The sequence below is a fragment of the Rhinocladiella mackenziei genome (genome assembly GCF_000835555.1).
Source record: "Rhinocladiella mackenziei CBS 650.93 unplaced genomic scaffold supercont1.6, whole genome shotgun sequence".
Lineage (NCBI taxonomy): Eukaryota > Fungi > Ascomycota > Eurotiomycetes > Chaetothyriales > Herpotrichiellaceae > Rhinocladiella > Rhinocladiella mackenziei.
Window position 1 is genome coordinate 2,317,553 of NW_013550599.1, and position 16,218 is coordinate 2,333,770.

The window sequence follows — 16,218 nt, forward strand, 5'->3', positions numbered from 1 at the left end:
TCCAGCCTGATCCCATCCATCCTCCTGCCATGCCAGTAGGTATGTCTAGTGATTCATGATCCTTCATCACGTTGCTCCCCCTGCTCAGAACCTCGTAAAATCAACCGCAAATTCATCATTAGGTGGGTTCTCTCATGATGAAGGCTAATGTACAAATCACAACCCTGGACCCGGAAGAAAACCCCCTCAACAAAAAGTACATGACCTCGCTGAAAGACACGCTTCCCCTGACCATGACCTGGAGCTGGACGTACCTCTCTTTTCATCCGATGCACGAATCTGGCGTGAAGCTGAAACATTCCGATTCTCTGTTGTCCATATCAGTCCGAAGCTTGCTATGCGAAGACACTGTATCATGAGAAGATAGAAGAGGGGGAAAAAAAAAAACTTTTTCCAATGCGCCGGTGCACCAAGTTCTTAGATCGCCCCATCACTTTTGTATCGCTGGAGTAACCCATGGGAGAAAAGCAAGAAGTGATGACGACGTCGCCCATCTGTGGTGATAATGCCGCTGAATAATCGTTGTTGCGATGCCGCAGTTGCAGCCTCAAGCGGCCGGGGTCTGACCACGTCCCTTGGGAGTGACCGAACCAGATTTTCCGCCTCTCGGTTGAAGACCAGCGCCACGTCCTGCGTCCTTCGGAAAATTGGTCTGACTTCCGGTCCGGCCGCCTTGCATCCCACCACGACCGCGTCCGGTATTGCTGCTGCCACGATTGTAGTTTGTGTTACTGCCACCGTAAGCGTTGGGGCGGGGACGGCGCTCTTCAACGTAGATCTGCTCTGAGCCGATGGTATGTGGGTTGGCAGCAACAGCGGCGGTGTAGCCAGCCGGTTCAAGGAATTCCACAAAAGCACAGTTCTGAGGATTGGTCAGTGGGAGACACCCCAAAGAGGAAAATATACATACCTTCGGTCGTGACACATCAAAGTACTTGAGCTCACCAAAGCGTTCGAGGGCCTCCCGGAGGATTCTGGCATCCACTTTCTCATTCACGTTTTTAATGTAAGCGAGCGTTATGCCCTCAGATGCCGGTTTGTTCTGTGGTCGATTTCCCTTCTTGCTATGGTCGGCGGTTTGCCAGCCATTGCTCTGAGAAGTTGGAGTGCTAGCAGTGGTGTTTGCTGCGGCAGCAGGAGGCTCGGCTGATGTTTTGGGGGCTGGAGCAGGTTGTGCCGGTCTAAAGGCTTTGGGCTGAGCAACAGGGGTTGTGACAGGAAGAGCGGGAACAGCTGGTTTGGCGGCGGCGCCACCACCAACCATGCTTGCCCAAGTCCTCTTTGGTGCCTCAACAGGAGCGGGAGCGGTGGTCTCAGCGGCAGGCTCGACTTGACTGGTTGCGGGCTCTGTTGACGGCTCTGGAGCGGCGGCGTTGGCGGTCTCTCCCACCAACGCTTCTTGTGTATTGACGGCGCTCTCGGGGATCTCTGCTGTTTGCTCGCCAGGGGGTGGAATGACAGCACCGTTAACCCCTGCGCCATTTGCTGGAGCTGGTTCGGGTTTCTCGTCCTCAAGGCTCTCGTCAACCTCCTCCTCAGCAGCAGCAGCAGCCTCGGTAGTAACGGTATCAGGAGCGTGCTCCTGAGCACCAGTCAGACCATCGGCAGGAGTGGCAGGTTGCTCGGCAGGAACTTCGGCTTGAGGTTGTTCGTCTTCTACAATTTCATCTTCGTCGTCGCTGAGATAACGGAAGATGTCATTCAAAACAAAGTAGCCATTGGGCTGCTCGGCGAGAACAAAGGTCTGGACAAATTTGTGGTGCGGCTCCGACTTATTTGACATCTCGCCAATGACTTGGACAACGATATTGGAAAAGGACGACTGGGAATCAACATTGAGGACGCGCACTTTGCAGTCTTGGAAATCAAGCGCTTTGATCTTCTCGCTGATGGCCTGCGGGTTTGTTAGATTTGTTCTGGACTCGCTGACAGACATGTCGTACCTTGGTGCCCAACGCAGGAACAACCTTCTCAGCCTCAACACCCGTGACAAGCTGCGACTTCTTGGAATAAAACAAATGTATCTTTTCCGGGCTCTTGGACAGAGTGGTGTAGTATTGCTCGACAAAATACCAACCAATCTCTTGGGGATCTGCCTTCTGAGCGGCGGCAGAAGTAGTGGTACTTTGAGAAGCAGAAGCACCATGACCTGAGGCAGATGGAGTAGACGCCGCGAGTTCAGCTGGCTGACTGTACTGGTTTGTGCCGTACAGGCCGTTGACAGGAGCATTTTCGGTCGCCATGGTGCGAAATCAGGCGTCAGGTGAAGACTGCGGTTCGCGACCGATGCGAGAGTGAAAACGAGTCGTGTGTAAAGCAGGAAGGATGGAGAAGAGGATTGCTGGGTGACTTGAGGGGCAGAACGCAAAGGATTCAACCCCGTCACGGTGATTTAGTGGTGGTGAAGATCACAGAACCGTAATCTGTCACGCCGGGAAAGGACAGGAGGGTGTCCCGGGAAAAGAATGGTGCGGAAGTAAAAGAGGCGTGAAGCAAATGTAGTTATCGGAGGAGAGATGAAGGACAGGGGATCGTGAACCTGAAAGGGCGAGAATAAAATTAATGGTTTGGGTTCTCTTTTCGATGGAAAATAAAAAAGGTGGAGAGAACCTTCAAGATTTGGAGCACGATGCCAGCGGCCAGCCAGCAAAATACTTTTCCTCCGAACGGCCTTGGCGAAGCCTTGCGCGATGCACAATGTCTGCATTAGCTCTCCAGCGAATTTGAGAACATATGTCAAAGGATACGGCCAACAACATCATCGCTCAGCGACACAGGTGAATACGTAAATGGGGCACATTCAATATGGACGCCTTCCCTTCTGCGTTATGCGATGCAGTCAGTGCAGTCGGAATTATTCACCCAGATCCAGACAATACGGCCGAAGAGACAGGCTTGTTCAGTAGTGGTGATCTCGACAGACACATACAATCCGAGTCACGCCCAGAATGACGAAACCACTCATGCGGCCATGTGACCTTGGTATTCTTTGAATTATATAACCACATCTGACTGGCTAGCACCGTGGTCCGAAAACGAATCATTGGGCGATCTCCTCGGTAGGAAGAGGAGGATTTCCATCGGGTCTGTCCGACCAGGCTGACATATGCCGTCGCAAATGACGCAAGCCGACCGAAATACAACTACCTGTATAACTTACCACATAGAGGAGGTATTGATTGTGGTCAGAATGGAGGTGTAATATACAAAATCCGACGCTGGCGTCGGCATGCGGCTCGTGTTGAGAAATTTTGGGAGATCCCTGCTCTCCCCCTAAGTCTTCACACAATCTGGTAGAGCTAATTGTGCATGGGCAAGGATGCGGAAAGGGCAACTCGCGTGTCAAAGATTTCGAATAGGGAATATCGCAAATAGAGCGGAGCAGTGAAGAGATTACTGAAATTCCATCTTCTATCCACAAGGTCCAGCTGTCGCTGCGGCATCCAGTTCTAAACGGTCATGGGTTCGTGCCAGTCGGCCAAAAGATGGTGCTCAACAGTATATGCCAATACGTGGAAAGGTGACGCCCTGGCCGAAAGTAAAAGGCGCTGTACATTCTACGTTTCATTGCGAAGGGTATCTCCAAAGTCAAGCCTGGCCTGAACGGCCACGCACTTCATGACTCCGAGACTGATTCCTTGATAATCAGTTCCGAGACTATCAGAGATTATGGGCGCAAGGCGTGGGCTTTCAGCGTGCTGTTTCGCTGATCCTGTTGTGTTGATCGTCTGAGGAGTCGTCTTCTCAAAGAAGTAGTTTTCATCCTCGACAGAAATGGTGAAAAGGGCTGGCAGACTTCTGTACGAGACCGAGAAGAGATACGTCGTTCTTTTAGCCTTCCCAAGTTGCGGTTCATGCCGGAATGAACCCTGGCCAATGCGATGAGTTGCGCCAACCAATTCCAGGAGGCTTGGATGACACCACAATTTGTGCGAATGAGCATCGTGAACAGTCTCAGTAGAATCCCGGACTCGGATGGGGGTTGGGCTGCGTCGGTACGGATCCTAAGCTGATCGGTTGTATTTTGTCCATCGAATCATTCACAGGAGTTGCATCTTGCTCCTCTCTCGCCAGACGCTCCTGTTCCTCTCGACTCTTCTTCTTATTGCTCTGCCAGATCCGGTCTTCTTCCTCCAACTCTTTGAGGGCTTCTTCCCATTCCCGCTCTTGTGTTTCGTCTCCAGTCCCGAGTATCTTCTCTACATCCACCTCCTCCCCTCGCTGGAGCTTCTCCACCACCTCTCTCAGCTGCGCAACTTTGCGGTCTGCTTTCCGGATAAAAGCCGTGTATTCATTCTTGACGCCCATAATCCGCATCGCCTGCGATCCGATCAGGAGATAGATCCATATGAAATAAGTGGCAGGGTTTGGAGGCTTCTTCGTTGCAGGTTGATCAGAAGTGGAAGGCCGACTGCGCAGGGCTTTTGGAATGATCGAATGCCAGATAGAAGATTGTGCAACTCGAGGAAAGCGGTGGCCGCTGGGACTAGTATGCTGATACCGTCGAAACTGGCATGTTCTTGAGTAGTTCCGCAGTTGTCGCGTAACACTACGCGCCAGAGCTACCTCTATTCTACCGCATGGCAATGGTGGTTTCATGCCTTCTGGACTCAGTGATGGGTCAGAAGCAGACTTGACACCCGTCTGGTATTAGACACCTCGATTTACTGCAGAACAGGTCCAAATTTTTGACAGCTGCACCTTGTCTCCAAGAAATTGCTTCGGCATACTTGCCTTGAATGTTCGGCATATCTACCTTCTAGCTCCATTACTGACATGACAATGTCTTTTGTCCTTCATCAATATAACACAGACGAAAAACGGTTGAGAAGACGCGTTCAAGACCGGAGATTTGCCTATGTGCTCGTGTACAGTTTGGAAGCATTATTCCCAGAACCTACAGAGGGCGTTCCGACTGTTGGTGTTGAACAATCGGTGACCTATCGTCCGCAACAAACCGACTCATTCTGCAACACTCGCTCACTATGCCGTATCACCATGGATAGGCAACGGCGTTAGACGTAGACCGCGTAGATATATGGATGGGCTCTATCCTGCACTCATTGGGAGAGCCAGAGTGCTCCTTCAAGTTTGACACCTATATTCTCGGCATCCGGCGTAGCGGGAGAATATGCAGAGGACATGGCAATGAGAATGAGCTTTCTAACCCGAGTTTGAACTGGGAAGATTGGAATCTTTGGCAAATCTCGACGAAGGAATGCCTTGTCGTCTATGTCTCTGCAGCTGTCGGAAACTTGCTAAACGGAAACTATGCAGGCTTTCGAATATATGGTTACTTGTGGGCTGTGTCGTGTATGTCAAGGCCGGAAATACTTGCGATACAACGCACAACTACAGAACTATCCCGCTTCCTGGCCCAAAATCTCTCTGGGAGGCGCCCACGCAGATCTGGCGCGGGAAATGCTTAGGACCGAGACGGAAAGGAAGCGGTTAACGAGACGGAGAATTGTATCTCCTTTTCAGATGGAGCCTCGCACCTCTCGATAGACAACTTTCATGCCAGGAAATGGACAAGTTCGCCATTATCACCACGAGGACATATGACATTTCCCTGTGCAGTCACCGGTGTCGGCTTTTGCTTGAAACTTCATCCTGCATTTCGGGAAATCAAAGGGACCGTTTCACATCGGTGCTCAGAACAATCAGATCATTAGGTTGGCAAGACTTAGGTGCCGGTCTGCGTATATGAGGCGTAGGCGGGAGCAACTATAAGTATTATATCTGCACCTGGTAGCCTGATGTCTTCCAGTGTCCGGAATTTGATATGATTGCCTTGCATGGTTATGATGGAGACTGAGACCAATGGGTTGACAATGCAACTGCGCTGGCTGAGTAGTACAACAAGCCGCTGGTGGAGGAATGGGGTGAGGTGCCGGCGGCGAGGAAAAATAATTTGGTGTGGGATATCGATGAATTTGCAGCGCTGGGTTTGAGTTGGGTCTACCAGCAGCTTGACCGTTCAGATGCCGTAAGGATCACGTATTGGCTCCCTTCTCTCTGGTTCAACAGGATGGTCCAGATTATGACGGCTTCCCGGCAATTGCCAACAGGACCCTGAGTACGAAGTCTCGCCATGACTTTTCGAACTGTTTTCATGCATTAGGCTCGCGACTGAATGTGCAAAGTCACAATAATACTGTCTGCATTCGAGACTTGTCATCCAAAACCCTATCCTTGTGCTCAGGACAAAGTTTAATGCCTTCCGTTCTTATCCTACCGACCGAGTGCCTCTCGGCACTAATTTTGTGAGCGCGGTGGGTAAAGCGGCGCGGAATTTTATTCCGTGCCTGTGCTCGTTATTTACCTTGACGCCTATTTGGGAAATCTTTTATGACGCGCGCATGCGACGGATACACCCAAGTCTACATGGATGGCCTGATAGGCATTATCCAACATTCGCATAGGTCATTCATCCTTTCTCAAAAATGATAGCGACTGCGGACCCTCCTAAAGCTTCATCGCTCGATTCCATTCGTGCCGAGTTGAATGTGCCTGCGCCCTCAACCCAGACCCTGAGGTTTCTCCGTACAATCCTAGGTCTCGACGCCCAAGAACCATGCGAAATCTCCTGCGACTCAGCGAGAACTCCAGCAGAACCTAAGAAGGCTGCGAAGCCTCGAAACCCTGCGAAAGGTGTATCCAGACAGGGTCGCAATGGAAAGCCAACATTTCGAATCCATGAAACCGCTAACCACGAGGTCCCTCGATTATCTGCAGTCGATTGCCGCCGAATTGCCACGGAAGTCTTCAACCAGACTTTGAAGCAGCTTGGACAAGCAGCTAAAGTCGAAAGAGACGCCTCCAACTCGAAACCGGAAGGCCTTCCACCGCTCCGGCCTTCGCATGCGGACCGCGCCTTGCAGGAGCGATCGCCAAACAGGAACAAGAAAAAAGATGCCATCAAGTCAGAAGACCGTTCGCCATGCGCCGAAGTCCCGGACTGGAGAGTGGTGGCAGAATGTTCCTCCGCTGCATTGCATTATCTGCGGCAATGTGATAATCGGAAGGGGGAAACGTCCCATGAAACTGGCACGGGAATGGAGAATGCAGCTTTGATATTGTTGGACAGGACGATTACACTGAATCTGCAAGAGCAAGCAATGGCTCAGCTTTCTGTGATACACCAAAGATACTGGGGACACCAAGCCACAAAATGTCCGACACCAAAGGAGGAGCACCTGTCGAAGTTCCTCCTGGGCAGGCAGGATGCCATTGATCAAAACCAAACATTTGGCTTCACTGCGTCAATGCAAAGCCAAGTTCTTCGTTTAGCTATCTTGTCAGGACCGAACTCAATCAGCAAGGAATTCTTGGAGTCACTTAAACTGGAAACCGTGGGAAGTCCCGCTTGGGTGATTGCGCGAGGTCTTCAAAAAGGATGGCTTGATTCTGAAAAGGCAAGCTTGCAACTTCGGACCATCTCATTAGCTTTGACCAAGCTGTATACACTTGCCGTTAATTCGAGATCCGAAGCAGCCTCTTCCGTGGACGTCTTCGACCTTGCTTGTGCGGCGTTACGGATCAAATTCGAGTCATGGACACACTCGGGTCACGTCCCAGACCCAGGAAGAGAAGTCTGGCGACATCTCCACTCTGCTGTCAAAAGGTTATTCACAAATGCAACGGATGTGCAAGCAGCTTCGTTATCGGTTATTGAACGCCTCAGGTTATTCAGAAAGCTGCTCAATATTGCCAGCGTCGATGATACGATTCCGCTGGAACTGATCGAAACTCTTTCGCAAGTGACGCCAAATATTCACGACCAATCAGAAATGTTGCTGCTGATGGAAGAACAACTGCCGTGTTGCGATCCTGTCGCCTTCCTGATACTGAACTGTCGGATAACGGGTTTGAGGCTAAGGTGTATATCAACGGGCATGAAGTCGGCGATAAAACGAACACAAGATGCATTCACCAAAAAGCTGGAACTATCAAAATCAGACCTCGAACGGGTCATTCTCCCCGCCGCCCACCTTCGCAAAGTATCCTGTGAAGCGATGATGACCATTGAGAAACCACCACCGGCAACTAACGAGGACGAGAGTAACGGAGAGCTAAAGCAGGCCATCATTGGCCTGATATTTGCTTGCTCCGTGTTTTTATGCAAGCAAATCCTGTTGGGCCTTTTGCACCCGACTCAATGCCTCAGTGAGGACAGACAGCAGTCTTTTCTGACTACGCTCATCAAGAGTATAGATGCTATTCTATATGCGGAGAAACATGCTCTGTTGAGAACACCAGGACTGCATATCACCGCATGCGACGCTCTTCAATGCTGTTCGTCCACGATCGATTCCTGTCGAGCCCGGCTCCCGGAGCTCCTCGCCAACACCTCCACACAAGCCAACTTCAATCAATTGCGCGTGCGGCTTTCCCAGATATTTTGGCGTCGCTTCTTGAAGGCCGTTGAGGAAAGAAAGGGTCTGCAGGAACAAATTCAGATTTTGGATTCATCACTCAAAGGTCTCTCCCAACTGCCTGTGACGGACCAGAAAGCCGCCTACTTGGGTTTGAAATATGAGAGGCTGGCAGCTTGCTACTTGGAAGTTTCCCACTATGAGATGGCGAAATCGGCGCTCCACCAAGCCATCAGCTTCAACATCAGAGACGGGACCCTCAGTGATGTGGTAGAACTTCTTCTGGCCGGACCCTTCTCACGTGCATGGTCCAAATCGGATTCGAACTGCAAGTCCTTGGCGAGGAACCTGACCACATACGCTCAAATATCACCTTCCCTTTCCACCTCTGAAGGTAATGATGATATCTTTTATGATTGTCGATCGTTACCGGCGATACACCGGGCAGCGCTTCTGGAAAAACAGGTTTATGCCATGATGGAAAAGGGTGTGTCCGGCCATCAATTGAGTCTTTGGGGAGCGCAGGTGACGGTCGTTTGGGAACTTCTAAACCAACAGGAATATCATGTATACAGATTGAGATTTGTCAACAACCTTCTTCACTTGGCATTGAGGAGGAGGATGTCAACCATCAATTTCCCAATTGACTCTCGGCAGGTTCAGACGCTTCTAGCACCCCGCAAGAAGCAACATGGAACGATCTTTCTTCAGGAATACGAACCAGGGCTTCGCTCGTTGCTCAAGTTACAATCGGGTTTTTTCATGGGCCTTGTCACCATGGAAAGTCTGGAAGAAGAGGTTAAGCATTTGTCTGGAGTAATTCGAGCATGTGAGGTGGCGGAAAATGCTGACAAGCTTCTCGACAACCTGGGGACATGTGTTGCGACGCTCCAGCTCTCTGCTGACTACGCATCTGTCTTTGGAACTCCGAGGACTGGTCTCATGGCTCTGGAGACGATCCACCACATTACGGAACTCGGATTTACGTCTCCCGAGCTATCAAGAACCAATATTCTCATCCAGGCTGGCAGGCTCCATAATCATCTTCAGGACCTTCGTTCCGCCCAAATTTACCTCGCGGAGGCTGAGAAGACGTTGGACAGGGACGAGGCGGGCTCTCTTCTCGAGGTGGAATTCTCGCTGGCGTATTCCGAGTATCACTTCAGTGCGGGTGATTTCCCCCAATCCTTCGACTGGCTACGTCGTGCCAAGGGTGCGTGGGAAATGCAGGAGAGACCTCCCGGCGCATTATCAAGCAAAGCGCGGTTGAGAGAGCAAACGATTCTTTGTAGATCGTTTCACCTGGCATCCCAATTAGCCTACCAGCAAGGTCAACTTTTGGCGGCCACCATGTACGCAAGACAATCTGTCAAAATTGTCGCAGGCCTGTGGATGTCAATCGACAAGATATGGAGCTCTCCGGACCACGCTCTACCGGTGACTTCGCCTGCACCCGATGTGAACAATCTGGCCCTCGAGTGGTCCGGGCTTGACCGGTCACTCCAGCAGACACAACGATTGACGCCGAGTGTAGCTATCTATGGGCCGCAGATCTCACTTTACTGCTCGATTTTCAGCCATTTGGCGTTTCTCACTGCGCATTGCGGTCTTTACCAGGACGCAGTATACCTCTACGAGCAAGCACTGAAGGTCGCCAGAAATACCACGCAAACCATTGCCGCAGCAGGCATCCTAAGTCAACTAAGTCTCCTACATGCTCGTGCGGGTCAGTGGGAAAAAGCAAAACAAGGGCTCAACGAATTGCTGCCGCAGCCGGCTTATGACAACACACCCCTCAGTTCAGCCATCATGGCAATAGACCAAGCCGAAGTGCATTGTCTTTTTGGAGACCCGTCATCCGCTCGTCAACATCTAGTCAAGGCTTCCCAACGCCTTCTCAGATACAGCCAGGCGGAGGAGCCCAAAATTGGTGAGAAGCCGAAAAGCAAGAGGGTGAAGGTGTCCTCGAAAGCTCCGGCGAGGAAACCAACGGTCAAACTGCAGAACAAACATATTTCCATGTCCACTCCATCAGCAGATCCCACTTTAGCGTCTTCCGGACTTTCCGTGGAGTTACGACGTGCAAGAGAGAGACTTTCCGCTCTGGAGGTTCAACTCCAACTGCTGGACCATCATCATTCCAACACCAATGGAGCCGGTTACGCATTGAATCTGGAGAGCCGCGTCGAAAGTCCCCGCGGATCAACAGCGGAAGCCCTGTACTTGGTTCAATCGGCACTGAAATTGTTTTCTGAGGATGCGGTAAGCAATGTCCTCGCAGAAACGGCAATAGCGCTTCCTGTGAGATACAGATCCACCAGGACGAGCGGCCGGGTGTCTTTTGTACAAGAAGCGGCTCCGCGGGCCACACTGAATACGAGTACGGGGCGGAACAAGAAAGACCCTGACCACAAGTCAACCAGAAATTACAAGCACAAGGAAGGAGAAGACCTTCTCCGTAAAGCCCATCACATATTATGCAGAGTGAAGGAATCTCCGCAGAGCCGAATTCCGTGTGAAACAATGCACGCCTGTCACAAAATTCTGGTGCAGATAAGTCTCCTATCCACCGGATTGGGAACCCCATTTGTCTCCTCCTCTTCGGAGCTGGTTCGGGACGCCTTGACTCCCATGGATTCAGCACGAAGTCGAGAGCGCATCATTACTTCGAGTGAGATAGCTACCGCCAAAAGAACCAATGTCCAAGGCTGGCCAGATTTGGAAAAATGCAATGCGGCCCATCCCGCTGATTTGAACCTGTTGCTGACTGACGACATGAGCCTTTTGCCAGCTTCCTGGTCGATTGTGTCTCTCGGATTGAGCGAGGACAAGAGCGAGCTTCTTGTCGCGCGATTGACCCGCGAGAGGTCACCGTTCGTGGTCAGAATCCCGTTAGCGAGACCGGATCCGTCTGACGCGGAGAATGGAGAGCTAGATTTCGAAAGTGCCAAAGCCGAGATCCAAGACATCGTTGCGAAGGCAAATTCTAGTGCCCATGATCCTAGAGGATGCTCGGCAGACAAGTCCATCAGGAAAACCTGGTATGCGGAACGCCAGTCGTTGGACCAGCAAATGGCAACTCTTCTGGACAACATTGAGAATGTCTGGTTTGGAGGATTCCGAGGACTGATCCGGGCTTCTGACGTGGACCACGATGCACGTTTAAAATTCGGGGAACGCCTCTCGGTCACTCTGAACAGGCACCTTCCGTCCCGTCAAAAGTCATCCAAGTCTGTGGATGCCAAAATTGAACTCCACGCTCACGTCTTGGAGCTCTTTATGACGCTGGGACATCCACGAGAAGTCGACCTGGAGGACTCGATCACGGATTTGCTGTACTTTGTCGTGGACATTCTCCAATTCAATGGTGAGCGAAATGCATATGACGAGATCGACTTCGATGCTGTGATGGTTGAGGTATTGGACTCGTTATATTTATACTACGACGAGAGACTGAATGCACCAAACCCCTCGCACGTGATCCTGGTAATGGATAAAGAATTGCAGGTGTTCCCGTGGGAATCATTGCCGTGCCTGAGGGGTCAATCAGTGTCGAGGATGCCTTCGCTAGGAGCTATATGGGAAAGAATTGATTCAATCCGAAAACAAAACGGCAACAGTCAAGGTTATGTGATCCCTGCGTCGGATGGTGCGTACCTGCTCAATCCATCCTCCGATTTGACGTCGACGCAAGAAATTTTTGGCCAAATATTTCCAAGCCAGCTTCCCACATATGATGCCATCGTCAATCGGCCGCCAGAGGAAAAAGAATTCGAGACGGCGCTGCGTGACAAGTCTCTAATGCTCTATTTTGGCCACGGCGGAGGCGCTCAATACATCCGCGGCCGCACAATTCGCAAGATGGGCAGATGCGCCGTAACGTTGCTCATGGGATGCAGCAGTGCCAAAATGACGGAGTGTGGCGTATATGAGCCTTATGGGATGCCTTGGAACTATATCAATGGAGGCAGCCCGGCCGTGGTGGGAACGTTGTGGGATGTCACAGACCGAGACATTGATCGATTTGCCTTGCAGCTGATGGACGATTGGGGGTTGGTCGACGCAAAAAGTGATTTAGACACGAAATCCAACAAATCAGGCAAAGGTAGGAGTGACAAAGGCGGCAAGGCGCGAAACCCTGCAGGTTATACACGGAAGCGAGGAGTGGTGGCATTGGATCAGGCTGTGGCACAAGCTCGAGATGCCTGCATGTTGAAGTATTTGAACGGCGCAGCGCCGGTGATGTACGGGATCCCCGTATTTTTGGACTAGACCGACGACAGTATGAACAAGGGTAGAAGTATTCAGCAAACCGTGGGAGTTGGTAGCCGGACCGGGGGAGGCTGGTGAGGTTGAGATAAACCTACCAATCAAAAATCGAGGCTGTGACGCAGGCTATTTCGCCGCGAAAAGGCAACCATCTTTCATACCTCTGCTCTTCTCCCCGATCCGTTCGTCTCTATTAAACGCTGCCTACGCTCCTTTCGTGCCTTACCTCACCTTCCATGCAACTTGACTCTCATCGTCGTCAGCTGAGCATCACCATGCCCTGCCCGTGGTCCCGCCGCTGCAGAGCAGCAAACATGGCCCCAACCACCCCCCAGGTTGAGGACTGGAAGCAGATCCGGAAACGCAACCTCCGCATGATGAGGAGGCAGGTCCGCAACATTATCCTACTGATGGCACTCATGGAAGCTATGCGTGTTGGTCCCGTCGAGATCGTGTACGCCGGTCGTCATGGCTACCCAGCTCCAGCCCAGGAGGACTTTGGCGTATGTGTGACCCAACCAGCCTGATCATGAGAAGAGTAAATACACTGACATTGTCACTCACAGATTGCCTACACCGTCGGATACGTCCTCAGCTGGCTCTACGTTTGTGCTTTCATGATTGTTTTCGTGCCCCTCTTCAGCGTAAGCGGTCGCCCCCCTGCAGCCATTAATTGTAACGCACCTTGACTGAAATCACAATCATAGTGGTGGATCCCCAATACCTCGTCCGACTCCAAGACCTCCTCCATCGCCGAGAAACTTCTTGAAATCCTCAAGAAGATCAACATGGTCCTCCTCCCCGTGTCCATCGCCGTCAGCCTGCTCTGGCACATCTGCTATACCGTCCAGACCTTCATCTACGTGGAATCCCGACCCGTGGGATCCCACGCCTGGCCCAAGCACACACGCAGGAACTGGCTTGTCCGCTTCTTCATGTTGCTGGGCATCGCCATCTCAATCTCTTGTGGCTATGGTGCCCTTCAGATCCTTGCGAACTTGGATCTTGCGCACGTCAAGCCCTTGGAATACGCCGTCATCGTAATCCCGGCACAAGTCAACTTTGGCGTCTTTTTGGGATCGATCATGCAATTCAAGATGGAGAAGAGAATCGCCAGGAAAGAGACCATGAAGCTTCAGAATGCCAAGGCTGACGGGGTTGCGGCTGATGAAAAAGCTGCTCTCCTTGCGGTCTAGAAAGCAGAGAAAGGGCCTGGAGTCTCCAGGCAGCTGAATACGTCAATTTCGCCTCCGCCGCCTCCTCCCCCCAACAACACAACTTAGCTTCTCAAGTGAACAATGGGTTCAATACGATATGCCATACTGTATCGAGACAAACAATAACTGGACGGTTCAAGAGTTGGAAATCTTGATGAACCAGAGACATCAGTACAATTTCTCTGGGCTTGCCTACAATAGCCACGCTAGTCGTAGTATCTACCACACGTCGACGAGTGAAACAATTCGTTGCAAAAGCTTTTGGAGATTTTAGGGTGTTAGGCCACAGACGATCATTAACTCGCTTATATGTAGTAGTATCAGTCCCTTTACTCTGCTAGCAAGAAATATGTCACCTGATCCGGTACGCCATGTGTTGTCTCTCGGGTTAGCTTAGCGAAACTATCACCGCTTACTACTCGTCATCTGGCGTGGGCCCTTTGGTCTCTGACCATTCTGCTTCTGCCGCTCGCGCTCACGTTGTCTCTCGGCCTCCCTTTCTTTCTCGCGCCGTTTCCGCCGTGTGCGTTCCTTTTCGCGCCGCGCCTTTTCCCGCGCAGACCGTGACATCAAGTGTTCGAGGCTTGTGCCCTCGAGGGCCAGCGGTCCGCCATGGATTGAATAGCTGTACGTCGAGCCCTGGGCCAAGGGGCAGGCGTCCCAGGGGACGATATCGCTTCGGACTCTGGTGCTCCTGGTTGTCAAGACGGAGGTCGAGGTCGTCCTGGGCGAGGCCAGCGGTGTGAGTGGTTCGACAGGAAGGGGGATGGTGCTGGTGCTGGTGTGGATATGTGGTCTGATCTGTAGATGTGGACGAGGCCCCGAGGGACGGGCTGCAGGGAGTGGGAGAGGTTTGTCGGTTGTTGACGGACCCTTTTTGGATTCGGATGTTGTAACCATCGTGGTTGTGGCTGTGGGCGTTGTTGTTGCTGTTGTAGGAGGAAAGTAAACAGGATTACTACTGTCCATGTCGCGGGAGTGAGGATAAGAAATGTCAGAAGTGCTGATCTCATTGTCAACGCTGGTCTGAGTGCTCAAGTTGGACAGGTCCACTAGATTGCCGTTTGAGATTTCGGTGGTGGGACTGCTGCATCGGGCGCCCAGGGATCTTACACTCAATTCCGGATACTTGGGATCGACGTTGATCAAAGTGTTCGATGGGGGTTGAGAGTACGTATTGAACTTCCGGCGAACGGCGAGAATTCGGGGGGTCAATTGTGTAATGGGATGGCGGAGGGACGGGAGACAGGCGCAAAAGATTCCAATGTTGACCTCGATGGCGGACCATAGAGCTGTCGATGGGTTGTTTTCGTCATTGGCGGTTGCTGTGTACACCGAGACAAGACGGACGATGGATGATATGCAAACACTGTCAGGGGAGTCCAGTGAGCCTTCTACAGGAGAATGCAACGGAGGCATGGCTCCAGGGCATACGTACAAAGCTCCAAGCAGGAAAATGCTAATTAGAATGGCCATTTGCTTCCCGGGTAATTGCAAAGCTTTCAGAATTGGGATCGGGAGAACACAGACGATGATGTCGGCCGTCGAATTAAACGAAGCGTTGAACAGCCAAAATGCCATCAGGTCGATGCATTTGCCGCCTTGAACGTTATTCTTCCAGCTATAGGCGATAGGTCGACAGGAGAAGAAGCCCACCAATAAGGCCGAGATACCGTAAGAGGTGATGACTGTGCCTAATGCCCAGCATGCACGTCGATAGCCTATGTCGACTGAAAACCGAAGGTATTGTAAGAGCAGAGAATCTTTCAGCAGTAAGACAGCCAAATTATAGGTGATGCTGGATGACCATCGTTGCTGCGAAGATATTCAGAATTCGAATTATGAGGCAAGTGCCGTCGGCATGCTTACTCTCAATAACGTCGTGATGCTAGGATCATCTTCTGTGGAGCCACTAAGCGTCGAATTGTGTAATACTAGAAGTTGCAGGTGAGTAAAGGTCGGATTGCGTGGCCAGATATCAGCATACCGCGACGAGTTACTATTGCCATGGCCACTGAGGCGGCCCAGGCAAGAGCGATGAGATAGTCATCTGGACCAACATGTTTGACAAAGGCAATTCGAACCCAAAATCGAACCAAAACACAACAACCAGAGAGAACTGCTAAAGCAATAGCCGTAGCAGAGGCAGACCCGAACGAGCTCATTCTTCTGACATTGCTCGATTTGGATAATCAGAGAGCAGAAGGGACAAGGACAGCTTATCGAGGGCGATATTTGAATGAACGATAAAGCACTGAGCCAGAGATGGAAGAAGACATGACGAACCTGAGAGATATCGATGGAATGAATAACAAAACGTCCGACATTAACGGGGAAACCAGCGGAGATGGACC

The 16,218-nt window shown here is 51.4% G+C and overlaps 5 protein-coding genes across 5 annotated transcripts; 2 read left to right on the forward strand and 3 right to left on the reverse strand.

The window, feature by feature from the left end:
- Positions 1-547: 547 nt before the first annotated feature.
- On the reverse strand, positions 548-2,243 carry Z518_08627 (uncharacterized protein; the record flags this gene model as incomplete). The annotated part of the gene is made up of 3 exons (XM_013414367.1): positions 548-862; positions 911-1,894; positions 1,944-2,243. 3 exons carry the CDS (start codon positions 2,241-2,243, stop codon positions 548-550), a joined length of 1,599 nt encoding a protein of 532 aa, XP_013269821.1.
- A 1,711-nt stretch (positions 2,244-3,954) lies between these two features.
- Positions 3,955-4,750, reverse strand: Z518_08628 (uncharacterized protein; the record flags this gene model as incomplete). Its single annotated transcript, XM_013414368.1, has 2 exons — positions 3,955-4,604; positions 4,669-4,750. 2 exons carry the CDS (start codon positions 4,748-4,750, stop codon positions 3,955-3,957), a joined length of 732 nt encoding a protein of 243 aa, XP_013269822.1.
- Positions 4,751-6,446: 1,696 nt separating this feature from the next.
- Z518_08629 (uncharacterized protein) lies at positions 6,447-12,650 on the forward strand (the record flags this gene model as incomplete). Its single annotated transcript, XM_013414369.1, has 1 exon — positions 6,447-12,650. One exon carries the CDS (start codon positions 6,447-6,449, stop codon positions 12,648-12,650), a length of 6,204 nt encoding a protein of 2,067 aa, XP_013269823.1.
- Positions 12,651-12,961: 311 nt separating this feature from the next.
- Positions 12,962-13,843, forward strand: Z518_08630 (uncharacterized protein; the record flags this gene model as incomplete). The annotated part of the gene is made up of 3 exons (XM_013414370.1): positions 12,962-13,150; positions 13,214-13,291; positions 13,355-13,843. The coding sequence occupies 3 exons, from the start codon at positions 12,962-12,964 to the stop codon at positions 13,841-13,843; spliced, it is 756 nt and encodes a 251-aa protein (XP_013269824.1).
- A 426-nt stretch (positions 13,844-14,269) lies between these two features.
- On the reverse strand, positions 14,270-16,029 carry Z518_08631 (uncharacterized protein; the record flags this gene model as incomplete). Its single annotated transcript, XM_013414371.1, has 4 exons — positions 14,270-15,233; positions 15,303-15,679; positions 15,734-15,798; positions 15,852-16,029. The coding sequence occupies 4 exons, from the start codon at positions 16,027-16,029 to the stop codon at positions 14,270-14,272; spliced, it is 1,584 nt and encodes a 527-aa protein (XP_013269825.1).
- Between the last annotated feature and the right edge of the window lie 189 nt (positions 16,030-16,218).